General features: G+C 44.3%; 6 protein-coding genes and 1 long non-coding RNA gene across 13 annotated transcripts; 4 read left to right on the top strand and 3 right to left on the bottom strand.

The window, feature by feature from the left end:
• Positions 1-76: 76 nt before the first annotated feature.
• Atg18a (Autophagy-related 18a) lies at positions 77-3,529 on the top strand. Of its 6 annotated transcripts, XM_015175461.3 has the most exons (7): positions 77-250; positions 439-556; positions 739-837; positions 892-1,653; positions 2,343-2,501; positions 2,570-2,697; positions 2,775-3,529. In XM_015175461.3, exons 3-7 carry the CDS (start codon positions 767-769, stop codon positions 3,023-3,025), a joined length of 1,371 nt encoding a protein of 456 aa, XP_015030947.1. In that variant the 5' UTR covers positions 77-250; positions 439-556; positions 739-766; the 3' UTR covers positions 3,026-3,529. The 6 variants fall into 6 exon arrangements, with proteins under 6 accessions (XP_015030947.1, XP_015030949.1, XP_032291324.1 ...); XM_015175463.3 differs by lacking the exon at positions 439-556; XM_032435433.2 differs by lacking the exon at positions 439-556 and having other exon boundaries at positions 78-250; positions 2,358-2,501.
• A 677-nt stretch (positions 3,530-4,206) lies between these two features.
• Positions 4,207-11,084, top strand: MED24 (mediator complex subunit 24). Its single transcript, XM_002046383.4, has 7 exons — positions 4,207-4,462; positions 6,349-6,435; positions 6,505-6,662; positions 6,720-7,565; positions 7,621-7,981; positions 8,033-8,850; positions 8,910-11,084. The coding sequence occupies exons 1-7, from the start codon at positions 4,373-4,375 to the stop codon at positions 9,532-9,534; spliced, it is 2,985 nt and encodes a 994-aa protein (XP_002046419.1). The 5' UTR covers positions 4,207-4,372; the 3' UTR covers positions 9,535-11,084.
• Positions 4,467-6,111, bottom strand: LOC6622471 (chaperone protein DnaJ). The gene is made up of 2 exons (XM_002046384.4): positions 5,381-6,111; positions 4,467-5,315 (listed from the first exon to the last, which is right to left on the bottom strand). The coding sequence occupies exons 1-2, from the start codon at positions 5,958-5,960 to the stop codon at positions 4,567-4,569; spliced, it is 1,329 nt and encodes a 442-aa protein (XP_002046420.2). The 5' UTR covers positions 5,961-6,111; the 3' UTR covers positions 4,467-4,566.
• UbcE2M (NEDD8-conjugating enzyme UbcE2M) lies at positions 9,747-11,314 on the bottom strand. Of its 2 annotated transcripts, none has more exons than XM_015175607.3 (4): positions 11,166-11,314; positions 10,866-11,081; positions 10,483-10,784; positions 9,747-10,271 (listed from the first exon to the last, which is right to left on the bottom strand). In XM_015175607.3, the coding sequence occupies exons 2-4, from the start codon at positions 10,969-10,971 to the stop codon at positions 10,131-10,133; spliced, it is 549 nt and encodes a 182-aa protein (XP_015031093.1). In that variant the 5' UTR covers positions 10,972-11,081; positions 11,166-11,314; the 3' UTR covers positions 9,747-10,130. The 2 variants fall into 2 exon arrangements, with proteins under 2 accessions (XP_015031093.1, XP_002046418.1); XM_002046382.4 differs by having other exon boundaries at positions 10,866-11,078.
• A 168-nt stretch (positions 11,315-11,482) lies between these two features.
• Dhps (Deoxyhypusine synthase) lies at positions 11,483-12,750 on the top strand. Its single transcript, XM_002046381.4, has 2 exons — positions 11,483-11,757; positions 11,811-12,750. The coding sequence occupies exons 1-2, from the start codon at positions 11,566-11,568 to the stop codon at positions 12,705-12,707; spliced, it is 1,089 nt and encodes a 362-aa protein (XP_002046417.1). The 5' UTR covers positions 11,483-11,565; the 3' UTR covers positions 12,708-12,750.
• A 3,016-nt stretch (positions 12,751-15,766) lies between these two features.
• On the bottom strand, positions 15,767-17,440 carry LOC6622151 (uncharacterized). The gene has a single exon (XM_002046380.4). The coding sequence runs from the start codon at positions 17,307-17,309 to the stop codon at positions 15,834-15,836; it is 1,476 nt and encodes a 491-aa protein (XP_002046416.1). The 5' UTR covers positions 17,310-17,440; the 3' UTR covers positions 15,767-15,833.
• Positions 17,441-20,551: 3,111 nt separating this feature from the next.
• LOC138911129 (uncharacterized) lies at positions 20,552-21,331 on the top strand. Its single transcript, XR_011416470.1, has 3 exons — positions 20,552-20,781; positions 20,879-21,126; positions 21,232-21,331. It is a non-coding gene; the product is annotated as an uncharacterized lncRNA (long non-coding RNA).
• The last annotated feature ends 2,376 nt before the right edge of the window (positions 21,332-23,707 follow it).

Here is a 23,707-nt window from a genome sequence, read left to right as displayed (position 1 = left end):
AATATCGCACCACGACTATCGTTATTTGGTGCCCCGCATATCGGTGTCATGTATCGATAATTATGATTTCGAAATATCGCAAGCAAATAAGGCCCATACCTAGTGCAAAACATAGCAAAAACAATTGCGCGATAGAAATTATTTTAGAAATACAATTATTTAGCCAGTTTTAACAATAGACCCATTGTACTGTGTTAGTGTACACGCCAGCCAACGTTTTGCCCGTGCATATAAAGTGTTTTTGTCAAAAGTAAGTAAATGCCTTGGCCATACGTGTGCATTTCGTTTGTTGTTGTTGGGGGTTTTTATCAGCGCTCAACCCAAAATACACCTTTCCATATGTATCTCGCTTTGTTTGCGCTTTCGTCTAGTACGCAATCGAATATGTTCGCCCAGCCCCTGAGCTGTTGCATATTTTAAAGTTATTTCACGTTTCAGCGTAATAGCTAAACGAAGCCACAATTGCCTTTGTTTAGCATTATGATACCCTGCACCCATCGAATACGAGTATAATCGTTTTGTGCAAACGTATGTAACTGGGAGAAGGTGGCAGCAAGTAAGTGATTTACAAGTACAAATTCTTGGCCAGCAGTAACAGCCAAGTCCATAAAGCTATGTCCGCTCCTTTGTCTGACTGTAAGTCGAGTGTATCTAACAGCAGCTGCTTACAGGGTATCAGCTAGTAGGGTATCTTCTGTAAGTTGGCTCCACAAACTAAAGTCAATTCCGCTTTTGCAGGCCAAAGAACACAGCGACTGACAACACAATGATGAGCCTGCTAGGGCGACCCGATGTGGATGCGGGCGAGGTGTTTGTCAACTTCAATCAAAACATAACGTAAGTGTTCAGTAAAATATGTTAAATATGGAATTAAAGTCTCGTTCCATTTAGTTCACTGGCAGTGGCCACCAGCGGCAGCTACAGCCTGTATAGCCTGGGCTCTGTGGACTCCACGCTGGACAAAATCTACAACACAAAATGCGATGATCTATTCCTGATTGAGCGTCTGTTTGAGAGTTCTCTCGTTGCCATTGTGTCGCAGCGTGCGCCGCGCAAGCTGAAGGTGTGTCATTTCAAGAAGCAGAGCGAAATCTGCAATTACTCGTACTCGAACACAATTTTGGCCGTGAAGCTGAACCGTGAACGCTTGATTGTCTGCCTGGAGGAATCGCTCTACATACACAATATCCAGGACATGAAGGTCGTGCACACCATACGCGATACGCCCTGCAATCAGTTGGGCCTGTGTGCGCTCTCATCCTCGTCGGAGCACTGCTATCTGGCCTATCCGGGCAGCGTTACGGCTGGCGAGGTGCAAATATTCGATGCCATCAATTTGCATGCCAAGACAATGATACCCGCACATGATACACCGCTGGCGGCAATTGCGTTCAGTCCGTCGGGCACGGAGATTGCCACGGCCAGCGAGCGTGGCACCGTAATACGTGTGTTCAGCTCCCAGGACGGCAGTCGACTGTTCGAGCTGCGTCGCGGCCTCAAGCGTTGCGTCTCGATTGTCTCGCTCTCGTTTAGCACTTGCGCTGAGTATTTGGTCTCCAGCTCGAACACGGAGACGGTGCACATATTCCGCTTGGATCGCAGCGCTGCCGAGAGCAATGACCATGGGAAGCAGTCGAGCGACGATTGGATGGGGTAAGCGGGCGTGCTGCTTCTTGTCACAGCTTTTGTTTGTCTGTCGGTTACGGTGTATATACATGCACATACAACATATATACACACAGTCTCTCACAATCTCTCACCCATTTTGCGTACAGGATTTTATGTACAGTGAAAGCTCTGCCAACGGACGGGTGGACAACATCAATTAATCTTTCTTTCTCGTTTATCAGACGAACAAATTAAACTGCCCAATACATAAAGAAATTATGACAATCCCCAAAAGTTTCCCAAGTTAAAACAAACTACAGGCAAATATAAATCTTAAAACATTTAACAATTCGCCATATTTCTGAATCAAACTTAAAAGTATTCAAAGAAAACGTTTTCATATAAACTTGTTCAACAAATTTTTCCCCCAATTTTCCACATTTACTGGTAGCAATACCCAAACCCTAAAGTTTGTTAAATTTTGAATGAATGTTATTATTCCTTAAGTTTTAGTTTACTCTCTCAATCCTTAGCGTTCGCCCAAGGGCGGCTTTCGTTGTATTTAATGTTCTGTTTGTTTGTTTATTTTTTTTTGTGTGTGGCACTTGACATTTATCTATTTTTCTTTTCTTTCATTTCTTCAATCAACCAACCAAACCAACAAAACCACCTACAAACCACAACCACAACCAACACCACCACAACCACTCATCAAATCTATTCTCTCATGCAAGTTACTCGTTTTTTAGATTCTTGAGCAAAACGGTCACCAGCTACTTGCCCACGCAGGTGACCGATGTGTTTAGCCAGGGGCGGGCCTTTGCATCGGTCACCCTGCCGGAGGCGGGTGTGCGACGCATGTGCGCCATAACCACCATACAGAAGCAGCTAAGGTAGGTCTACGATTGCCCGCTGCGATATCTAAGTCTATTTATTAAATGCATATTACTTTCTTTTATAGACTATTGATTGCCTCGCAGGATGGGTATTTGTATGTCTATTCCATACCCTCGATTGAGGGCGCAGAGTGTCAGCTAATCAAGCGGCATGATTTGCGTTTGGACGATAGCTATGCCATGGATGTTAAAGGTGCTTAATAAATGCATTTACTACACACACACACATAGACAATCACACACACACACATATCACAACAAATTATTTAGTTGATTCAACTCATCATGCTTTAGGTCTGAACAGTAATGTTTCCATTGGCGGTGCGGCCGGAGTGCCAAGTGCTGCCGCCGCCGCCGCCGCTGCTGCTGCTGCTGCTGCGGCTGCTTCTGGTGGTGCTGGTGGCGATGGCAAATCTACTGAAAAGCCGACCAGTTCAACGAGCGGCGGCAACGCAGGCACCAGCTATGCCTCGGCCGTTAAAGGCGATGAACCGGCTGGTGGCGCCTCGTCCTCCACTTAGGTGCAATTCAAACAACAACAGCAATAAGCGCAACTGGTAGCAAAAAATGATATAAGAAAAAAAAGAAGAAAAACTCACTCCTCAAAGTACTAAGGACGACGATGATAAAGTGATTGGATTTGGGTCATGCAGCTGGCGACAACTTTGGAGGCGGTAGCTCTGTGGCGTCAAACAAAAAATAAAGTAAATAAATGATTAGGTCTTAGACTTAGCTTTTAACGTAATCAATGATGATTCTTCCTCGGTTTATAAGTAAAAAAGTGAAAATGCATAAAACAACATAAAACAAACCCTTAACACATAAATGAGTGACTACCCCCCCCCCCCCCTCCCCTCCTCTCTTCACCCTGCCGCAAAACAATTTTTGTTAGTTATAAGTTCCGTTCGTGGCGCTGCCATTAATAGGAGAAATGCTTTTGTCATACAATCTTAAGTTAGCTGTTATATTTTTTAATAATTTGAACATTAAAATTTCATATTAATAAAATTGCCTTTGTAAATTTACATGCATATATTTTTCGTTTAAGCCCTTGACAATCCACCGAAAGTAAATAATTTGCTGTAATTTTTGCGTTAATTAAAAGAATACTCAATATTAGCACATTTTTTTGTTATATTGCCAATTTAACTAATATTATAATTATATCAAAATAATCAAAGTAACAAGAAATTGAGTGAAAGCATTAAAATTGAAGAGTGTGCAATGGAGGAACAATTTTCGGCATATATAATAAATATATATACATATATTTTTTACAAAGTCAAACATTTTAGAACATAATATTTAAAGCAGTTTACAAAAATCATGCGCTACTTTATTGTATTCAATAAATTACATATTTGATTTAATACAGCTACTGCTTTGACTTTTGAATTTGGCGGGCATTTGCAGAAACAACTTTCTGTGCTGTTTAGCACTAATTTTAATTTCATTTTCAGCACTGCAACAAGAAGTTTCGAGTATTACGTGCACGAATGCCACATGATATACAAAGTACGAGAACAATTTTTAGTTGTTAATTTTTTACACGTACTTTATACAGTTCTTTTTTTTAGGAATCACAGCTGTTTAATAAATAAACTATACCTGATTTAGTACATTTGTACTTCAGATGGCAGCACTGATTACTTTTATAGATCGAATGTATCGATATTTTTGCACCATCCCTAGCGAGAAACCGCATACAGTAAACGCACACACACACACGCTCGCTGAGAAAATATAAACAGTGCTTCTTCTTGATACACTTTCATATAATTGTTTATGGGACTTGTGTTCCAAGTATAATGAAATAAACCCGTCTTATCTGCAGAATAACGCGAAGGTTAAATTCTAAAGTGTTGAGCATGAAGGAAAACAACAAAATCCTTCAGTTGATTAACGTGGCATGGCGTGAACGCTGGACAGACTCACAGTGGGGCATAAACATAAAAAAGGTGATTTATACATGTTACAAATCCCAAGTTTACTGTGAAATTGATTAGATGTTTACATTGAGAATTTTTGAACAAGTTTCGTATGCACATATACGACCCCTCATTTAATTCTTCATCTTCCTGACGCCACTTTTATGGAACTCAAACACCGGATCCTCAGCTTGTGCCAAGGCCAAGACAAGCTGTCGTTGCTTCATGGATAGATTTCGCGGTATGCGCACCTTCAATGTGATGATGTGATTGCCGACACCGTCACGCGTTCGAACCCCCTTGTTGTGCAGCACCACCTGAGTGTGGGACTGGGTGCCGGCCTCGACGCGAACCTCAACGTTCTCGTAAAGGCCGCGCACCGAGAAAGTGCCGCCCAGTATCGCATCCGAGATGTTCAGATGCTTGTCCGTGTGTATATCATTGCCAATGCGACGAAAGTAATCACTTGGTGGCACTTTCAGGGTATAGTTAACCCGTTGCTTAGTATTCGGATTATCGATTTGAATCACGTCGCCGGCCATCGAGCCGGATGGCACGGCAATGAGCACCTCAACATTGCCCGTTACATAGCCACGATTCTCACAGGTCTCGCAATCATTGCGATTAATATACCGCTTGCCCTTGCACTGGCCACAGGTGTTCACCGCGGTAAAAGTCACTGTTTTTGTGGTCACTTTCCCCGTGCCATTGCAGCGCCGGCACGGCTCCTTGCCCAGATCTCGATTGGCCATCAGCTGGGACTTGCCCTTGCAGCTATCACATTTGCGTAAATAACGCAATTCAACGCGCTTCTTGCAGCCAACAGTCGCCTCCAGAAATGTCAAGGGTAAATCGAACTCGCCGCCAGTTAATTTTTTAATATCTAGGAGGAGGAAAAGGGCTCAGCATATTGGACGAATGTCGCTGTGGGATTATCACAACACGCACCATCTGGACTTTTGCCACTGGCATCGTGTTTCCTTGAACCGAGATCTATGTTCATGGGATTGCCAGCCTGCTCGAGAAATGCCTGCTCATCCTTAATGCCGCCCAGCTGATCGTATTCCAAGCGTTTTGTCTCATCCGTCAATATGTTGTAGGCATTGGATAGCTCCTGGAAGTGCTTCAGTTTCTCCTCGGAGTGCGTCGAGTCCGGATGATAACGTTTGGCCAGCGCATAGAAGGCGCTACGTATTTGCTGTATAGTCGCATGTCTATTCACACCCAGCACCTTGTAATAGTAATCCTTGGGCAGTCCGCGATGCTGTTGTGGCTTCAAGGTGAGCGCCTGCCTGGCTGTCGTCGGACGTTTCATTTCTGACTTGCGATCCGGATAGTACACCTCCTTCTTGGTGCGAAACTGATACTGACTGATCAAACGCTTCCACAGCCAACCGCTGCTGCAGACAACCTCGTTGTTCGCTAGTTTAACACACGCTGCGCCCACGATTGGACGCCGTCGAAATGATCCTCTCAAACTGCTCATGAAGCAACCCTGAATGCGTTGCAAATTTAAACGAAACATCATTTAACGCGTAATAGAAAATTGAAGAACTATATGGAACTATACTATATTTGATGTAATTGTCTGGTTTTTGTTAATAACTTGAAGATTGTTGTTTGTTTTTGTATGTTGTGCGTATAGGTACCCCAAATTTTAAATCTATAATAGTTCAACTGATGAAATCCTAATGACATTTTGCTCAGCTGGCACTAGGTTGACACAGCTTCCTTGAAGATTCTAATTTAGATCCAAGGCAACTTGGGTCTAAAACAATCAGCCCCTCAGTTGGTCGATTAGTGAGGAGTTTACCATACATAATCATGGGGCACATTTAATATTATATGGCCAACTTTAGGTTATTTTCATGCACATATCATAATAAACTTGAACATACACTTACCTTTACTTTCAGGTCCTACCACGAGGTGTTAGCGGCGATGTCTACAACCTGGCGGATTGTCTGCTGCAGCAGGCGGTCATTGGCTCCACAGCGAATTCGGTGAATATATAGATAAACTTTTTAAACAATTTGCCATATCGCTCTAATCCATTTGTTCTCCTCCTGCAGCTGGTTTTGAACTATCTGAAGCACTCGCTGTGCGCGCATCTTGTCTCGCATGCCGCGGTGCTGCGCTGCATAGCCAAATATGATAAACTGGGGCGCGTTTATTGTGTGACCGCGTTGCTGGAGTTTCTGGTCAGCATCATAGACGGCATCACCTGTCGGTGAGTCTCAATTGTTTGCCAAATAAAGAGTCAGTTAAAAGCTCTATTCTTTGCCAGCATCAAATCGGAAGAGTCGCTGCTGCCCGGCGCCGTGGTGCAGCTGGTTTTGTGGATTATGCAAATATTTGCGCGCACCTTGCAACAGTATGAGATGCGCGGCGAGATGAGCGCCGAGCAGTCCTATATGCTGGATCAGAGCTGTCTGCTCATCGAGCATCTGACACAGCAACAGTTCGTGCTGGCCATGCTGAACGTGGGCTGTCACGAGGAGTTGGAAGCCCTGGACAGGCTGCGTGATCTGTATGCCAGCATCAAGGCCTCGCTAACCAATTCCAACTTTACGCTGAGCGCGGCAACTGCCGAGCAGCAGCTCAAGCAGCTGGCCTACATCGATGCCAAGCACTTGGAGCTGCAAACACTCAATCCTTGCCCCACGGTGGAAAAGATATCATGCTGTGTGCAACCATTGCTCGCCGTTGAAGTGCTCTTGAATCCCTGCAAGGACACCTCATACTATGTGGCCGAACTTCAAATGCTGCAGCGTCTCAAGGGCTATACGAACACACGTCTATTCTATGAGATTATACGCGCGGGTTTCCTCACGCTCAGCAATGTGGCCGACACCAGTCCGGATACGATGTGGGGCGCCTTTATGTTCTTCAAGATGCCGCACATTATCAAGCAGCTGCATGCGCTGCAGCGTGTGCCGGGCGAGCAGCCATTGGCAGCCACAGACTACATACCCGAGCTGGTGGAGGCGCTGGAGCTGCTCATTGAGGACAATCTGCTGCTGGACTTTATGGACACCAAGTGCTCGTGCAATATTATTGAGTTTCTGCTCAACGACTGGACCAAACAGCAGCTGGTGAACGATGTTCATGTCAAGAAGTTCGCCAGCCAACGGTGCGTATACATTCGAACCAGTTGGAGTTCTTATTTAAGTGTCCATTTGTTGCAGTGAGGCCGCCTCGATGCTGCTCAAGAAGTGCGACAATGGTCAGCAGACGCCGTCGAACATCAATTTCATAAAACGCGCCGAGGTGCCACTTTCTGGCGTGCTGAAAACGTTATGCACCAACAAGCTGCCGGATATGGTAAATGTGCTCTGCCAGGTGCCAGTGGGTAACAGCTTTGAGCTGATCCTATCTGTGGCTACCGTTGAGGGTCGGCTCAAGACGTTCGTCTCGCGTCTGATACAGTGCAACGAGAACTCTAAGCAGCTGCCTGGTGAACTGGGCAAATTGTCCGTCATACGCTCCACGCTGTTCGATGTGTCCTTCCTGATGCTCACCAGCATTGTGCAGACCTACGGATCGGATGTGAGTGCTCACTTGTAGCTTTTATTATCGTATCTAATGGTGCTTTTTCAGGTGGTGCTGTCCGAACGAGGCGACTCCTTCTTTGAGAAATGGGTGCGTGAGTGCATGATGGAGCGCAATAAGCTGAAGAATCCGCGCCAGATCCTAGCGCTTTGCGATGACAGCATAGTGGACGAGCTGCTGTTGAGTCTGAGCAAACCGGAGGCAGCACAGCTGAAACCCAGCAATCTCACCTGGCAGGACATATGCCTCAATTTGCCCGGCGTGCTGCATCATGTGCTAATTGCCTGGGAGCAGGAAACCCTCTCCTCGGCGGACGTGAAGAGCATATTGGACAACATGAAGCGTCGCCTCTTCAGCTTCACAGTGTGTGCCACCTCGTTCCTGTGCGCGTACATGTACTCGGTGCGTGAAACGGAGCTGCTGAAGCCGTTGAATATGATCCAACAATTTCTGGCACCGCTCACCACCGAGGAGCTGTCCAGCCAAGAGAACTCCAAGGAACGCCTGGCGCTCTCCTATCAGATCATACGAAAAATGCAGCACGATGTCCATCCGGCGCCCAATACTAAATCCCGTCTCATTTCCCACACGCCGCTCATCGAACAATTCCGCGAATGCTGGCGCTGTGTTGCCGAAGCTGGACATTTGCCGGTGCGTGCGGCACAGACGCTGGAATCGTTGCTGCTGGCAGGTGGTGCCTCCTGGCTGGTAACACAACTAGTGGAGCAGTTGCTCAGCTGCAAATACATGCGTGACATGGCCAAGTGCATGGACATTGTGTTCGCTGTGATGCATTTGGACATCGAGCGCAGCACCGAGGCATTGCTGCAGTATGTGGTGGCTCCGCTGATTCTGCGTCGTCAAGGGTGCGTGCCATGGTGCGATTAAGCCATAATCCTTACTAATTGCTATTCATCTCTTGCAGCGAGGACATCAACGAGCCACAGTCGCTGGTGCTGGCGCGTCTCTGTGTCTACTGCATCATCTCCTGCCTGGAGACGCGGAGCTCGGCGAATGCCGCTGCAGCTGCGCTCAAGAAACGTTCGCGCTCCCACGACGACGACGAGCTGCAGGGCGTAGCCAACGCGGCCAAGGTGCGCAAAGTGATTGGCGATGGCAGCAACGAAAATTCCAATGATTTTGCCGACGCCAGCGGCACAAATGTGGCCGCCATGCTGAGCACTCCCAGCGCTGAGCTGCGCGCCACACCACTCAATCTCAAAGAGCCGCTGCAGTCCAGCGTCAAGCACATATTCCGCGTCTTTTTGCAATTTGTCAGCGGCGACGAGCTCTCGCCCAAGGCCGTCTTTGTCTATCAGTTCATCTCGCTGCTGGTGGAATGCGGCGGTGAGCGAGTGACGCCCGTGTTGCGTCTGCTGCCCGCGAATCTGATGCAGCAGCTGCTCAAGGTGCTAGCAACCGATGATATACGCGTGGGCCTCATTAGTCGCCTCTATGATCTGCGCTTGCAGGGTGGCCGGCAGGCGGCTGTTGCCGATTTGTGCCTGTGGCGCAATATGCAGCTGGCGCGGCACAGCATACACTTGTAAGCAGTTGGGTTGGGTCATGTTTAATTGATAAATACTAAAATAAACTTATATATTAAAGCAAGAATAATTGAATACATTCTTGTTTCTTTGATTAGCTAATGCCAACCCAATCTGGTTCAATTGTAATTAAATGATATGAACTAAAATGCCAACATGTCGCATTGCTTGCGTATTCTCTATCAGCTATTTATCAATTGGTGAAAAACTTCACATTCGTTTTCATTTATCTCTCTTTTTTTTTTCTTTTGTTTTTGTTTTCTTTTGGAGCTGTCTCCCTCAATGCATTACAAACATGATGACAAATTTATATTATATATGTTGGCTTTAGACTAAAAAAAAATGTTGCTGACTCGACTCGTTTTCGGTTCGCAGTGGTTGTTTTATTACGATAATTTGTTGTTGCGGTTGTTGTTGTTGTTGTTGCTGTTGTTGTTGCGGCCAATCTGCCTGTTGTTATTGTTTTTGTTCCATGCCCGCTGCTTGTTGTTTTTTGTATAGAACTAATAAAAGCGCATTCATCATCATTGAAACATTGGAGCAGGCAGCAGCAGCAGGCAGAGGCCGTTACTTAAATTAAAGACTTTTGATTTCCTATATCACTTGAGACAGCATTCAAAGTAAGTCTCGCCAACGATACCTCCGCGCATTGCCTTCTTTACATTATATTCAAATTGACGTCGATTGCTTTGCAGCACATCGGCGGCTTCCTTGTTAAGCGGATCCTCGGGATTGGGTTCCTAAAATCCAAACGGATCGTTAGTTGAAGCTTAATTACAAGCGACGCTGCGTTCAGTGTTGCCAATGCAGCTATTTTCTAGCTGCAGTTGGCCAACTTTCAGCCAAAAACAGCCAAATTTGAACTGATTTAGCTTTTTTGCTAACATTCAGCTATGTTCAGCTCTTTTTTTTTTTTTAAAGCAGCAGTTGGCAACACTGGCAACACATTACCAAAAATAGAAACTGCAAGCCATAGACAATGGAATTGATGGTCAGCACTGGGTTCCAGTCCTCGCGCAATATGTTTAGGCACACATTGCCCTCCAGATCGATGTTGGGGTGATAGACTTGCGTGGCGCACTTCACCTTTGGCGGCTCGTGCGGATAATTGGAGCCCACGCGAAAATTAAATACGAAGCGCCCGTCTCTGTAGAAACCTTCGTCCGGTGAAATGATCAATTTGAAGTTGAGCAAATCATCGCTATCTGGAAACTCCGTTGCACAAGTTTTGGGCAGGTTCAATTCGTTAATATCTTAACGAACATATATTAATAAGAAAAAGCAAAAAAAAAAAAAACTATTTCATGGGCGCCAAATTGCCAATAGTTATTTACCTTTTTGTATGCGCAATTGTGCAGCTGAAGCCTTCTTTTGCTGGCCACCGCGAGCCGTTTGATCACCATCCTTTTTTTGTTGTTTCAGCGAGAAAAGTTTAATCATTTTGCTATATTTGTTGGCCCGCTTGGCGCTTGCTCGCGTCGTCCGTCTACACAGCTTCCACTTGTGAGGTTTAGCGCTTCGATTGCAGGCTGGCCGTTTGTATGTTTCTGCTTTTGTGTATCAGATTGTGGGCATGTTTGAAGTATACAATTGTTTATACGATTGCCATTTATATGTTAAATTTTGTGTCGTACCTTAAAATTTTGGTTTGGTTGTTTCAAGTGCTTGCTTCTTCTTGCTCTCTTTAGCTCTCAATTTCTCTGCCTGTCACTCAAGGTAGCGCAGCGAAAACAATCGATTGCACTATCGTCGCTCGTATATTCACTGTCATAATCGATATGTTAAAAGAGTTGCCACCCGACGCGTTTGCAATTAATTATATGCGATATTATTATTATTATTTTTTTTTTTTTTTGTTAATTTTGCCACACTTTACTGGAAACAGTTAAAACTAAAACCGATAAAAACCCATTAACATGAAAACTCAGTTGTTGTAAACAGTCTACTCAGTTGTGTCTATCGATAGTTCATTCGATTGTTTTTCACCTGCACATGTTACGAACAACGCGCAAAAACAAAAAGGTTTAATTGACAATGTCAGCGGAGCCCGAAATTGCCAAAGATGCAGTTCTCAAGCGTAGCGAACGCATACCGGCAGACACACCACAGGTGCACGGCTACGATTTCAACCAGGGCGTTAACTACAGCAAGCTGCTGGAGTCCTATGCGCACACCGGCTTTCAGGCCACGAATCTCGGCCTGGCCATAAGGGAAATCAACAAAATGGTAGGTTGTTTTGCTTTCTGGAAACCACACTACACAATACTATATACAGGCAGTTGGATTGCAGGGCTCAGCCGCTGGGCGCTGAGGAGCAGGATCTGCACGAAACGGACGAGTTTATCAGGCGGCGCACTAAATGCACCATTTTTCTGGGTTACACCTCGAATCTGGTATCGTCGGGCATGCGGGAGACGCTGCGTTTTCTGGCCGAGCATCGCATGATCGACTGCATTGTGACAACGGCCGGCGGCGTGGAGGAGGATTTCATTAAATGCCTGGCGCCCACATTTATGGGCTCCTTTGAGCTTGCCGGACGAGAGCTGCGCGAACGTGGCATAAATCGCATTGGCAATCTGCTGGTGCCCAATGACAACTACTGCAAGTTTGAGGATTGGCTAATGCCCCTGCTAGACGAGATGCTGGAGGAGCAGCGCAGCAAGGGCACCGTCTGGTCACCCTCACGCATCATACACAGGCTGGGCGAGCGTATTGCCGATCCGAGCTCCATATATTATTGGGCGGCCAAGAATCGCATACCCGTCTATTGTCCCGCTCTAACCGATGGGAGTCTTGGTGACATGATGTACTTTCACTCGTTCCGCCAGCCTGGCCTAGTTGTGGACATATTATCGGATCTGCGGCGACTCAACACGATGGCCGTCAAGGCAATCAACAGCGGCATGATTATTGTGGGCGGCGGCCTCATAAAGCATCACATTTGCAATGCAAATCTGATGCGCAACGGCGCCGATTATTCTGTTTTCATAAACACAGGCTCCGAGTTCGATGGCAGCGACAGCGGCGCACGACCGGACGAGGCCGTATCCTGGGGCAAGATACGCAAAGAGGCCACCCCAGTCAAGGTGTATGCCGAGGCCACTCTGGTCTTTCCGCTCATTGTGGGCGAGACCTTCGCCAAGCGACATTTTAGCCAGAAGGAGGCCACATTGTAATTGTGTATAGAAGTAAATATAGTGAATATGTTCCATAAACGACCATGGAAACTCGTCCAATTTTCTGCTGGCCGCATTCTAACAACCACTTTGAGCCACAATATAGGCAGCTGCTCCAGTCTCCAAAGTGTCGTGCTTTATGCAGCCACTGGGATGCTGTGGGGGCGATGAATTGGGAGGGAGGGGGGGGGGGGGCATGAAGAAAACTGCCCAAGCAAAGTTGTTGTCAGCCGCAATGGCTGCATTGGCAGCAGGAAGCCATTAAGCGTTGTTCCCTGTGCGAAGATGTGCAAAATGTGATAAATGCAACAAGCAGCCCATTTTCAACTCCAATGGTAAGTCGCAGCTAGAGCTGGGCGCGTGTCGTGTGTTTGCGAAACAAAGATCAAGCTCGTGTCAAGCCCATGTCAAGTAGAAAATATAAACTAACACAGATGTTTATAAATGAGCTAATATAAAAGTGATTGTATTCATTTTTGGAATACTTCAATAAAAATGTATCTAAAATTGATTGTAGTTAATTACTATAGAATAAACAAAAAAAAAAAAAAATAGGGTTTTTAATTGATAGAATAGAATAGAATAGATAATATAAAGATTTCGTGCGTGTACGTGTTGTGTTGAATATATCGACCCATCTCTAGCTGCAGCTCTAGCCGCAATGCTTCTTCTTCTTAATAGCTGCTTCTACGTTATAATGGATACGTAGTGCACTTTGCTTTTTCGCTCCTTGGCAGTAACGGCGAAAATGCAACTTTTGTGTAGCGCTTTAACAATGAAACGAAAGTTGCGGTTCTCGCCGGCCGCGGCTGCTGCTGCCACCCCCCCCTCCCGCGCTTACCCATAAGCCGTAGCCGTGGCTCCTCGGGTTTTTTGTCAAACGCAAAAAGGCAACTAAGTCGTTGGCGTAATTGCTTGGGGTTTGCTGCGCACATAAATTTTCGAGCATGCTTCTGCCTTGGCGACTTTTCACTTTTGTCACATTTTCCCACACCCCACACCACGCGGCCCGCCGCTTTCTGCTTAATAGTCAGAAATTGTTTTGGGAACAATGCATTCGCATAAGCTCACAAATTTGTCATTAATTTTATAACGCTAATGTTACTCCTCATCCACAAAGCCAGAATCTCAAATTTTATGTTTATAGCTCCCCCCCACCTCGCCAGCCGCTCATACCAAGAGCTAACGGTAAGCCCCTGCTGTCTGACCAAAGTTTTCGCTGTCTGTGCGCATCATTAAAGTTGAAAAAAAAACTTTATGCACAGTTATTTCTTTCGCCGCATTCTTTTTCGCCGCGCTTCGACAGTTGGTGTTACATGTTTTGAGCTATTGTCATGCAGCTTGGTTGGTGGAGGGGGATGGGCGCGGGGTGGCCGGCTGCTGCAGCTGCATTTGCTATGCAACTTTTTTGCAGTCGCAACTTTTATGTTCATTTTTATTATTGCTGCAAATATGAATGGGTCGGTCGCTTGAAGTTCAGCCAACCGTCATGTACTTATTACCAAATGCTCTGCTATATCAAATTTATGAAATGTTCGGAATACTTTTGGCAACAAATGAGAGAAAAATGAGATTTTGCAATCGACAACGTTTGAACTTTCGCTCTATTTGTGTCTATTAGAACGTGCTGCAGGTCTGTAACAGGTAGAGTGCAGTCAAATATGGAAGTTATTACTCTATTTAAATCTCTAGCGTTTTGTTTTAGACCTTTGCAAGGCCAAAGAAATGTGGCCTTAAAGTAGCTTATGTTAATTTAATGTAGCATACTTTTCAGTGCGGGCACTAAATTTGTATTTTAATATTTATTGCAGCATACTCTTAAGCATGCTAGCATGGTGATTTTCACTATTAAAAATCTGCGTGACACATTTTACTTTGCAAAACCTAACATAAAAATGATTTACTTACGAGACTGAGCATGCAATTATATTGAGTTGATTAATATAAAATGTTGCATAGCTTTTAACTAGATTGAACCAATTAAAGAGACCTTACTGTATTCTAGTTTATGGGGCTGTAGAGAAATTTGTATGCTAATATAAAGAAGTGTTGCATACTTTCGAGAGCAACCATTTTATCAACTTGTAGCTCCTACAGAGGGTACGCCCAATTTATGGGACTCCACTGTAACGCATTTCTTAATGTGAGAGAAATAATTGTCTTAAGACTGGCTGCACTATGTTATTCAATCTGCTCTAAGACAAAGAAACTTCAAGCATATTACAATTTCAAAAACGTAAATTAATGCTTAATATTGCAAAATGATTGGTGCTACAATTACAACAGCCACTAGACAGCACTGTGGGCACGCTCAGTTTATGGGACACCACTGTAGCGCAGTTCTAAGCGCAATAGCGAAAACTGCAGTAAACTATAATCCAGCTGCACTTTGGCTGGCACCAACTGCCACAACTTGCGGCAAACTCTTGGCAAGAAAATCAATTGCACTTATTATCCCAGCGCCATTATCGGCAGCCACACAGGCCAGCCCGGATTGTCGTTAAGAAGTGCTTAACTGCATGCTGTCATATCTAATGCCAGCCACACACAAACACACACACACACCCACACACAGTGCTTAAAAACTAATTACGAGCAAAGCTGTTGTTGTTGTTGCTGTTTTCTTTCGCTCACCAGGCCAGGCAAGTGCGTGGCAATACGTTCCAAGTTGTGCTTTGTTTTCGTTAGATTTTTTTTTTTCTTCCGTTGTCCTGGCCAAGTTTCCAGTGATTACGAGCAAATTAAAACTACATTAAAACTTTGGCGAGTCCAGTTCCTGGCAATTGACAGGCACACGCACACACATGCACATGTGCAGTGCTGCCAAGTTACGTTTAAAAAAAAACGGCCAAAACATATGTGAAAAACAGCTAAAACTAGCGGAATTAGCTTGCTGATAGTACAGAAGGGCCAAAAAACAAGCTAAGTTAGCTCTGGAAATAGCCAAATTCAGCTGGAAATTATCTAAATGGGCAGCACTGCACGAGAGCTTCTGCTTGAGTTTGTTTCTTCTCGCAACTATTGATTTCGGCAATAACAAAAATAAAAACAATCTGTCGAACTGTTAGCAGAAATAGTAGAAAATATATAAGTTTGTATATATAAAGGGGCGCTAATTGTCAGTTCCTAACATTTGGTGCTGAACTCATCGTTCTTCAGAAATTTCTCCTTCAGCTGTTCCGTGGCGTGCGGCTCACAGTACTGGCACGTGCGCTTCTCGTATATCTCCTTGGTCAGCGTCTGCCTGGAGCGCTGCACCGACGTGGATGCAGTGGTTGGTGCCAGCTGCTCCCTTTCGGCCTGGCACTCGGAGCAGCCGCATGTGCCGCTGCCGGTGCCGCTGCTGCCGGCGCCGTTTCGTATGGTTTGGGTGTTGGCGCTGCGCAGCAGCTCCTCGTATGGCGGCATCTGTTTGGCCTGGTAGCTGCTCGTCCTGGGACTGCCCGGGGGTTGTCGGGAATCGGACGTGTAGTATGGACGGGTCGCTGAGGCTGCCGCCTGCTGCTCCCAGAAGATTTGCTCGCGTTGTTTCAGATCCTGAACGTGTGCCTGGAGTTGCTGGCGTGCCTGGATTAGGGCGCGCTGCTCATGACGCAGCAGCTGCTGCTTGCTCTGGAGCGCCTCCTGCTGTTGCTTGAACAGCTGATCGTAGAGCATGCGCACATTCTTCTCGCGCCGCTCGCCCGCCTGCTCCAGCATATTGTCCAGCACGGTCTCCAGCCGGCGATCCAGCTCGAACAGCTGTTTCCGTGTTGCCGGCTCATCGTCCAGCAAATCCTGCAGACAAATGTGCAGAAAATTCAGTGGTCCACTGGCTGCTGTCCATTCCCGTAGCCGGCGCATGGCCAGCAGCATGCCGCGCTCCAGCCTGGGCAACAGCGGCGGGGCGCGCGGCTTGGGCAGCTCCATCTGAGCCGGGGTCAGGCGCTGCTGCCAGCTGGTGTCGGCCTGCCTGAAGCGCTGCTCGTTCTCCAGGGTGCGCGCGTGCATCAGGTTGATCTCTCGGATTAGTGCCTGATTCTGCTGCGTGAGCAGCTCGAAGCTGGAGTCGGGCACATAGCTAATGGATGGCCCGCCGCCGCCGTCGCCGCTTTCCAGGCGTTCCAGCTCCGGAGCGCGCGGCATAAAGCGATCCGTGCTGTTGCTATAGCCGGACAGATTTGTTGTCAGCGCCGAGGCCGCATCCTCATTATCCTGCACATCCAATTGCAGCTCCGGCAAAGCCGGATGCAATGGCTTCGGCACGGGCTCCTGCTTCGCTTCGTTGACCGGCAGCTGCAGCTGCTCCGCCTCCTCCTCGTCCTCCTTCTCCTCCTGCCTACCTTGATAGTCGCTGAGCACCTCCTCCAGCTGGCGATTGGCATTGTCCAGTTTGGTAAAGGGCATGCCCAGCTTGCCCATCTCCCGCAGCTGGCCATACATGAGCAGCATCAGACAGTTCCGGGCATATTTGTCCCGCTTGCCCGCCTTGTGGAAGAGCTGCAGCCAGCGCTGGCTAATCATAAAGTCCGACTTGCTTATCTTATTCGAGTAGACGTCGCACATCATTCGCAGCTGCGACACGAAATGTCGGTCCAGTGAGTTCTCGTTCAATTCACTCATTTTCACCGATTTTTTATGGGAGCGAGCTGATCTACAGTTTTATGTTTAGCCAATTGTTTGAATTTTTACATCGAATCTACGAAATTTTTTATAGTTTTTTTTTTTTTCTGTTCGAAGTCCTGTTGAATGTCAGAATGTGAAATATTTATATATTTCGAATACCTAAATAAGCAGGGAGCCCAGGAAGCTAACGAAGCACAATTTAACTATCACTAAATACGACATCAAAATCTGTAATGCTTAGTTGCATTTTTGAGAATCGCATAGGAAGGCTGTACTTGCATACCGCACACTTGAACGAGTAGGAGAGTGTAATAGAGTATTTATGAGCGTCTGATAGAGAGATAAAGATATAGAGGAAAGTTCGAGTTCGAGCAATAGATAGGGATCTAAAGAGAGACAGAGAGAGAGAGAGAGAGAGAGAGAGACCGAGAGAGAGAGAAAGGAAAGCGTAGAGTAAGCGAAAGAGACAAAGAGAAAGACAGAGAATGATGAGAATGTGAGTAGAGGAAACAAAAGAGAGTAGAATAAGAGAGAGAGAGAGAGAGAGAGAGAGAGAGAGAGAGAGAGAGAGAGAGACTAATAGGGAATGAGAGGCAAAAATAAAGAAAGAATATGCGTGGGATTGAGAAAGACAGCAATTAATTAATGTTCTACCCTTGTTTTGGATTAGTCCAAAGAAATTCCATTAACAAAACTTTGCAAGGATCCAACCGTTAAATTGAGATATTAATGAATATGTCGAACGTCGCTTCGATAATTATGCAAATTTCTCAAATTCAAATTTAAAGCTAAGGCTCATTTAACATTGCAAAGAAAGAGTTTTGTGTCAGTTTTCGCTGTTCAGTTGGCAGCTGGCTGAGGTCAATGGTATTCCTTGCTCCACAAAGTTTTCGCACCTTTCTCGTCAGGATAATAGCACGAAAATGCCGCAAATACTTGCGAGACAGAGAGAGAGAGAGTGCGAGAGAGAGCGGGAGAGAGAGAGAGAGAGAGCGAGAGAGAGAGAGAGGCGCACATCCTGCTGCCGATAAGCCGGCAATATCCTTGGCCATGCTGTTTAATTCTTTTGCCGTTGCTTTGGCATTTTTTGTCCGTATTTTTTTTCCACTCATAAATTGCGCAAATTCCTTTTGTGCGCATCAGGAAGAAATGGAACGGGGGCGTTTCTCCTGGTATTCCTGGGGCCGGGCACATCTAATTTCTCTGCATGTCCTGTGCACGCTTATTAAAGTATAAATCATTTGATGGCTGTTCCGCTCCCGTCCGCCCCTTACCAAATGCCCAATAGGGCACATCAAAAAGTGCAACAAAAAAGAAGCGAAAAGCAGCCAAAATAAAAGCAGAAATTGAGGTTAGGTTCGCAGCGGCGAGGTGTGTAGTGCTGTGGTATGGTGTGCTGTGGTGGGGTAAGGTGTGGTGAGCTAAGCTGAGGACCTGGCCAAAGTACATTATCGTTGTCCGGGCTGCAACAAATGTAGCAGAAAACCGCAGCTGAGAGCAGTGCAATTAAATACAGGAAATAATGGCCACCGCAGCAGCAGCACCAGCTGCCGCCTGTTTGGGGGCGTGGTCGGTGGCCAGAGGAAACGACAGAATGCAGGAAGCAGGAAGCGTACACAGCATCTTGGCCAATGCAGCATAACAATTTTGAGGCGAGCTAAGGCGAAACTAAGCTTGGCTCGGCGAAACTTCTTGGCGCTGCACTAAAAACAGTTCAGCCTGAGAATCTTATAAGCAATTCTTAAGTGTGACCAGTTAAAGATAATTGCCAAATGCTTAACTTTGGAGGCGTAAACGGCAGTTAGATTTTAAATTACATCGCAAAAGAGAGGACATGTATATGAAAACTTATAATACGGCGAGTTAGTTAAGTACGTAATTAGCACTTATTAAGTGTGACCAGCTAGCCGTAATTGCCATATGCCCAAGTTAAATGGCCTTAATTGGTGCTAGATTTTTAATTACTTGTCTCAACGCAACGAAAATAAACAATTTAAGATACTGAGAGGCAAGTCGGAAGTATTATTGAGGCTAATTTCCTTAAGCTTCAGTTTGTAAGCGTTAAATAATGAAAGATTATAAATTTCAAGGAGCTGCTTTGAGAAGGAAAAACAGTGAGTAGGCGTATTGATAAATATTAGTTATGTGCCCGTTTTAAGTAAAGGATCTTAAGATTAAAGATTAAATAAATAAGCAAAATACTGTTACACTGTTTACCGAACCCTCAATTCCTTTTGTTGTACTATAAAACTAACCTTAAATTAAACAAATCATGATATGGCTTAGTTTTAAACCCTATTGAGAAAGACCTAGTCCTAAGGCTTAAATAATTTTGGACCCATAAGTTACATTTAGCTAATCATTTTTGCCAGATGTAAGCTTTGGGTATATATAAAAAATGTAGCCCGCATTTTGTATATGAAAATATCAAAGGCTTGCAATATTTTCAGTACAGCGGGCGATTATAACAGATATTTTGATTAATAAACATTTTTAAAATAGAGGATTAATTATAACGAATAATAACAAATATAAGAATGCAAGGTTTGTATGTCAAAGTCACGATAAAATAATAAAATATGCATATACCAAAACTTAAAAATAGTTATGACTGTTTCCATTAGCTTAAAATTATCATCAACCTCAAAAGGTATTTTTTGGTGGTTTCAAATAGAATTTGAGTCTTAATCAAGTTTACATCCGATAAGAGAGCTATGACAATTGACTTGGCTCAGGAAAAATAGTTTGTCTTGGGCTTGTTTTTTGCTCTTATTTAGTTAGCTTATTTAACTTTTATTTACTGCTTAACCCAACTGTTTCTAGAAAACAGCAACAAAATATTTGATATGATCTGTAGCCCGAACTCATGTTGGGTTTGAGCTGCGGTTTTTGGCTTTGCCAGTTCAAAGCAAGAAGTGTGTGTGTGTGTGTGTGTGTGTGTGTGTATGTAGGGGATGGAGGGAATGCACAGTCTATGCAAAATGTATATTGCATAATGCAATTTTCAATTGGCAACCATGAAAATATAGTTTACAGAGCATTCGCCCAGTCCCCCCTTTTTTTCTTTTCCTCTGCATGTGTTGGCTCTTAATTGAATTCAATGTGCACTTAAGCGACATCCGTTGATAATGAAATTCTGCTGCAAAATTGTAGACGAAAGTGTTTGGCTCGGACAAAGAGCTGGAAAATATATATATATATCTATTTTTTTGTAGCCCGGCAAATGCAAAGTTTTGCGTTTGCTGCTTTCCGTGGCGCAATAAATAATGCGAAATAAGTAGATGAAATTGGCAGCGAGCAGGAGTCGAGGAAGAGAACGAGAAGGAGGAGGAAGTGAAGGAGGAGGAACAGCTGCCTGGCAACGGCAAAGGCGACTTTCGAATGAAATTAAACTGGGCCGCGAATCCTTCGTGGAATATGCCAAGGCTTGCAGCCAAGGCTGAGCGGCACGAACTTCGTGGTGTCTATGGTAAAACCATATTTTATTTGATTTCATTTGATTTGATTTTATATATTTGATTTCGCTTAATGCTTTATTTTACGCTTGCAAATAATCGATTTGTCAGTCAGTTTGAACGCTTCTCCATTTGTCCGACGTCGACTTTCAGCTGGAATGTTGGCCCAAGTATGAGCAGCTGCTCCAATATTGCGCATAGCATTTGAAAACTTCACATAGCACAGGAGTACATAAGTTTGTGCACATGTCAGTGCTTAAGCAAGAGTGTAGACAACTAATAGATACCCTATATATCAGCTAAAGTACGGTGAAGAGCATCAAAGAGATCAAAGAGTCTACTTTTTTTTCTTAATTTAGGTGAGTATAAACTACATTTTGCCCAATCAAGAGCGTAGGCAACTAAGAGATACCCTATATAAAGTATGGAGAAGACACTGTTTCGATGTTTTTTCTTAATTTTAGGTAAATATAATCTACAATTTGTAGCAACTGAGATCAGGTGGTTAGTTATGGGTTTTCTCGAGAAAAGACTTAACCGCATTGAAAGTTCTTGATAAAAAAATAAATCTAGTGCATGTGCGAATAAACGTACCAAATTTGTTGCTTATTGTTTGAGTAATTCCTGAGATCAGACAGACAGTCTTTAATAAGCGCCTTCTTTTGGATTTAAACACAGCATATATGTTTTATAGAGTCGAAGAAACACATATTCTGATTGTTACCAATTGCATATGCAAGTTTGTCAAGCACTCGCAACTCATTTGTTTAATGTGCAGGGTATTAACATTCCTCACGATTGACTTCGCTTGGAGTTTTATTGATTGATTTTCAATGGCCCGAGCGAAAAGTGAGCGCCAGAGCAACAGACAATCAGCCAAAGCTATGAGCAATGCTTTCCAGCTGCTGCCAGGACTCAACGCCTGCTGCTTTAGCTCCGGCTTCGACTACGACTGCGACTCCGGCTTCAGCTTTGGCTCCCGCTGTGATGTGCCAGCGACCGGGCACACGTTGCGTATGCTCAATATATATTGTGATGATGGCCACGTAGATGGTTGAGTTGAGCTGCCGGCTTTTTGCCGGGCAAGAAATTCAAGCAATGATGAAGTGTTTTTATTGTGTTTATTGGCATGCGTTTAAATGAAATGGAGGGGGGGGGGGGGGGGGGGGGGGGTTGGGTGGTCTGTCAACAGTCGGCATACACAACTCTATTAGGGGCCAATTTTCGTACAAGTACTAAATATAAATATGGTTATGGCAGTCGAAACTTTTTTCATTAAAACTCTTGAAACGCAAAAAGCTAAAGGACCAGCTGGGCTAAGTGAGTGCAAAATGTTATTTTATTGTCAACAAGCAAAGTTACGAAAACAGAATCAACGAGCGGCGTTGGGCTGAGTCGGTTGGGTGGGGCTGACGAAGACCCAGAAGGAACCAGAGCTGAATTGTTGTGCTGCCAAAATTTATTTAATATGCAATATAAACAGAGCAACAAGGAAAACATGACACGCTCATAAACTCATTTGAAGAACAGTAAAGCAACAGCAACTCGCAGCTCACAGCTGGTTGTTTTTTAAGGGACAGCAAGGAACTTTTAATAATACCTCAAGGATTTCACAGTACAGACACCAAGGATACCATGCAAATCTACATAAATATTGTTGTTGCTGTTGTTGTTGTTGTTGTCGTTGTTTGTGCTTTATGTCAAAGTCACAGCTAACCCACAACTGTGCCCGCAACTTTTTTCATTAATTTCAGAAAAACGAAAAAAAAAACAACAACACAAATTATCCCACCGGCTTCTGACGCATTAGCCATGGCGATTAAGCACGCCCTCAACTCTCCCTCCAAAAAAAAAAAAAAACTCTATAAAAATATTGCCACAACTTTTGCCAGCCTGCAGTCATTACCAATTTATGGCCCGCAGGACTCGGCTGTCGGGTTCCGCAAGTGTGCATAATTTTTTGGTGCCAAAATTGAATTGATTAATAAAATATGGCATCCGGTGCGAAATAGTCGGCCCCAGCATTAACCCCCAGGCGCAGCATTTTAATTTGGTTCCACAGCTTAAAAATGCTTGAAGTACGCATATTTATGCCAAAAACAAGAAACAGGAATATTGCTTAACTAAATTATGCATCAGGTATTTCACGTTTGGTATTTTTTCTTGCTCAACTTAGTTTCTGTTTACACATTTTGTTTGAAAACCATTTTTAATTAAATATCAAATTTAGACATAGGTAAAATTTCTAAATTGATGCACGCGAAGCTTACTTTGATTTATAATTTCTATGCAAAAATATACACACGTAAGTAAAATGCATACATACATACATACATACACACATACATACATGCATAAATACATACATACATACATGCATACATGCGTGCATACATACACACATACGTACCCACCTACATACATACGCGTCCTGCTTCGCCCCCTTGGTGTACCTTCGGCCTCCGGCCTGCGCCTAATTCATAGGTGAAGCCTGCCGGTACTTAAATTTTTTAGAATCGAGGAGGAGAGCAGCTTTAATAAATATGTTTTCTTATTAAAATTTGCCGCGCAATAAAACAAATTGGTCTGCTATTGGCATAGAAGTCAACTTACATGCATACATATATACATATACACATGGGTGCATATATACATACAAACATACATAATTACATAGAAACAATACGTTCATTCATGCATATATTCATATATCCATAATGCATACATACATACATACATATATGCACGCATGCATAAGTGGCCATGCATACATGCATGCATGCATACATAATTACATGTATACCTACATATATACATGCATAATCAATCTTCTCACTTAGTGTTATATAGTATTCTATATTAGTTAGACAATTTATTCTTGATATAAAATATGTCTAGAGCTTTGCTGCTAATAAGTCATATTTTCATGGAATGATTTTT

Source organism: Drosophila virilis, chromosome 3 (assembly GCF_030788295.1).
Source record: "Drosophila virilis strain 15010-1051.87 chromosome 3, Dvir_AGI_RSII-ME, whole genome shotgun sequence".
Classification (NCBI taxonomy): Eukaryota; Metazoa; Arthropoda; class Insecta; order Diptera; family Drosophilidae; genus Drosophila; species Drosophila virilis.
This window is presented reverse-complemented; position numbering and strand designations above follow the sequence as displayed.

What these genes read in the sequence shown, in the direction of transcription:
- Atg18a (XM_015175463.3), top strand. Translation starts at nt 767, where the DNA reads ATGATGAGCCTGCTAGGGCGACCCGATGTGGATGCGGGCGAGGTGTTT. An exon ending in AACTTCAATCAAAACATAAC is followed by an intron (nt 838 to 891) that starts GTAAGTGTTCAG and finishes CGTTCCATTTAG; the next exon opens with TTCACTGGCAGTGGCCACCA. An exon ending in TCGAGCGACGATTGGATGGG is followed by an intron (nt 1,654 to 2,342) that starts GTAAGCGGGCGT and finishes CTCTCATGCAAG; the next exon opens with TTACTCGTTTTTTAGATTCT.
- MED24 (XM_002046383.4), top strand. Translation starts at nt 4,373, where the DNA reads ATGAAGGAAAACAACAAAATCCTTCAGTTGATTAACGTGGCATGGCGT. An exon ending in ATAGACGGCATCACCTGTCG is followed by an intron (nt 6,663 to 6,719) that starts GTGAGTCTCAAT and finishes ATTCTTTGCCAG; the next exon opens with CATCAAATCGGAAGAGTCGC. An exon ending in TGCAGACCTACGGATCGGAT is followed by an intron (nt 7,982 to 8,032) that starts GTGAGTGCTCAC and finishes GTGCTTTTTCAG; the next exon opens with GTGGTGCTGTCCGAACGAGG.
- LOC6622471 (XM_002046384.4), bottom strand. Translation starts at nt 5,960, where the DNA reads ATGATGTTTCGTTTAAATTTGCAACGCATTCAGGGTTGCTTCATGAGC. An exon ending in CAGTGGCAAAAGTCCAGATG is followed by an intron (nt 5,316 to 5,380) that starts GTGCGTGTTGTG and finishes TCCTCCTCCTAG; the next exon opens with ATATTAAAAAATTAACTGGC.
- UbcE2M (XM_015175607.3), bottom strand. Translation starts at nt 10,971, where the DNA reads ATGATTAAACTTTTCTCGCTGAAACAACAAAAAAAGGATGGTGATCAA. An exon ending in ACAATTGCGCATACAAAAAG is followed by an intron (nt 10,785 to 10,865) that starts GTAAATAACTAT and finishes ATGTTCGTTAAG; the next exon opens with ATATTAACGAATTGAACCTG. An exon ending in GCTTGCAGTTTCTATTTTTG is followed by an intron (nt 10,272 to 10,482) that starts GTAATGTGTTGC and finishes TTTGGATTTTAG; the next exon opens with GAACCCAATCCCGAGGATCC.
- Dhps (XM_002046381.4), top strand. Translation starts at nt 11,566, where the DNA reads ATGTCAGCGGAGCCCGAAATTGCCAAAGATGCAGTTCTCAAGCGTAGC. An exon ending in TAAGGGAAATCAACAAAATG is followed by an intron (nt 11,758 to 11,810) that starts GTAGGTTGTTTT and finishes ATATACAGGCAG; the next exon opens with TTGGATTGCAGGGCTCAGCC.
- LOC6622151 (XM_002046380.4), bottom strand. Translation starts at nt 17,309, where the DNA reads ATGAGTGAATTGAACGAGAACTCACTGGACCGACATTTCGTGTCGCAG.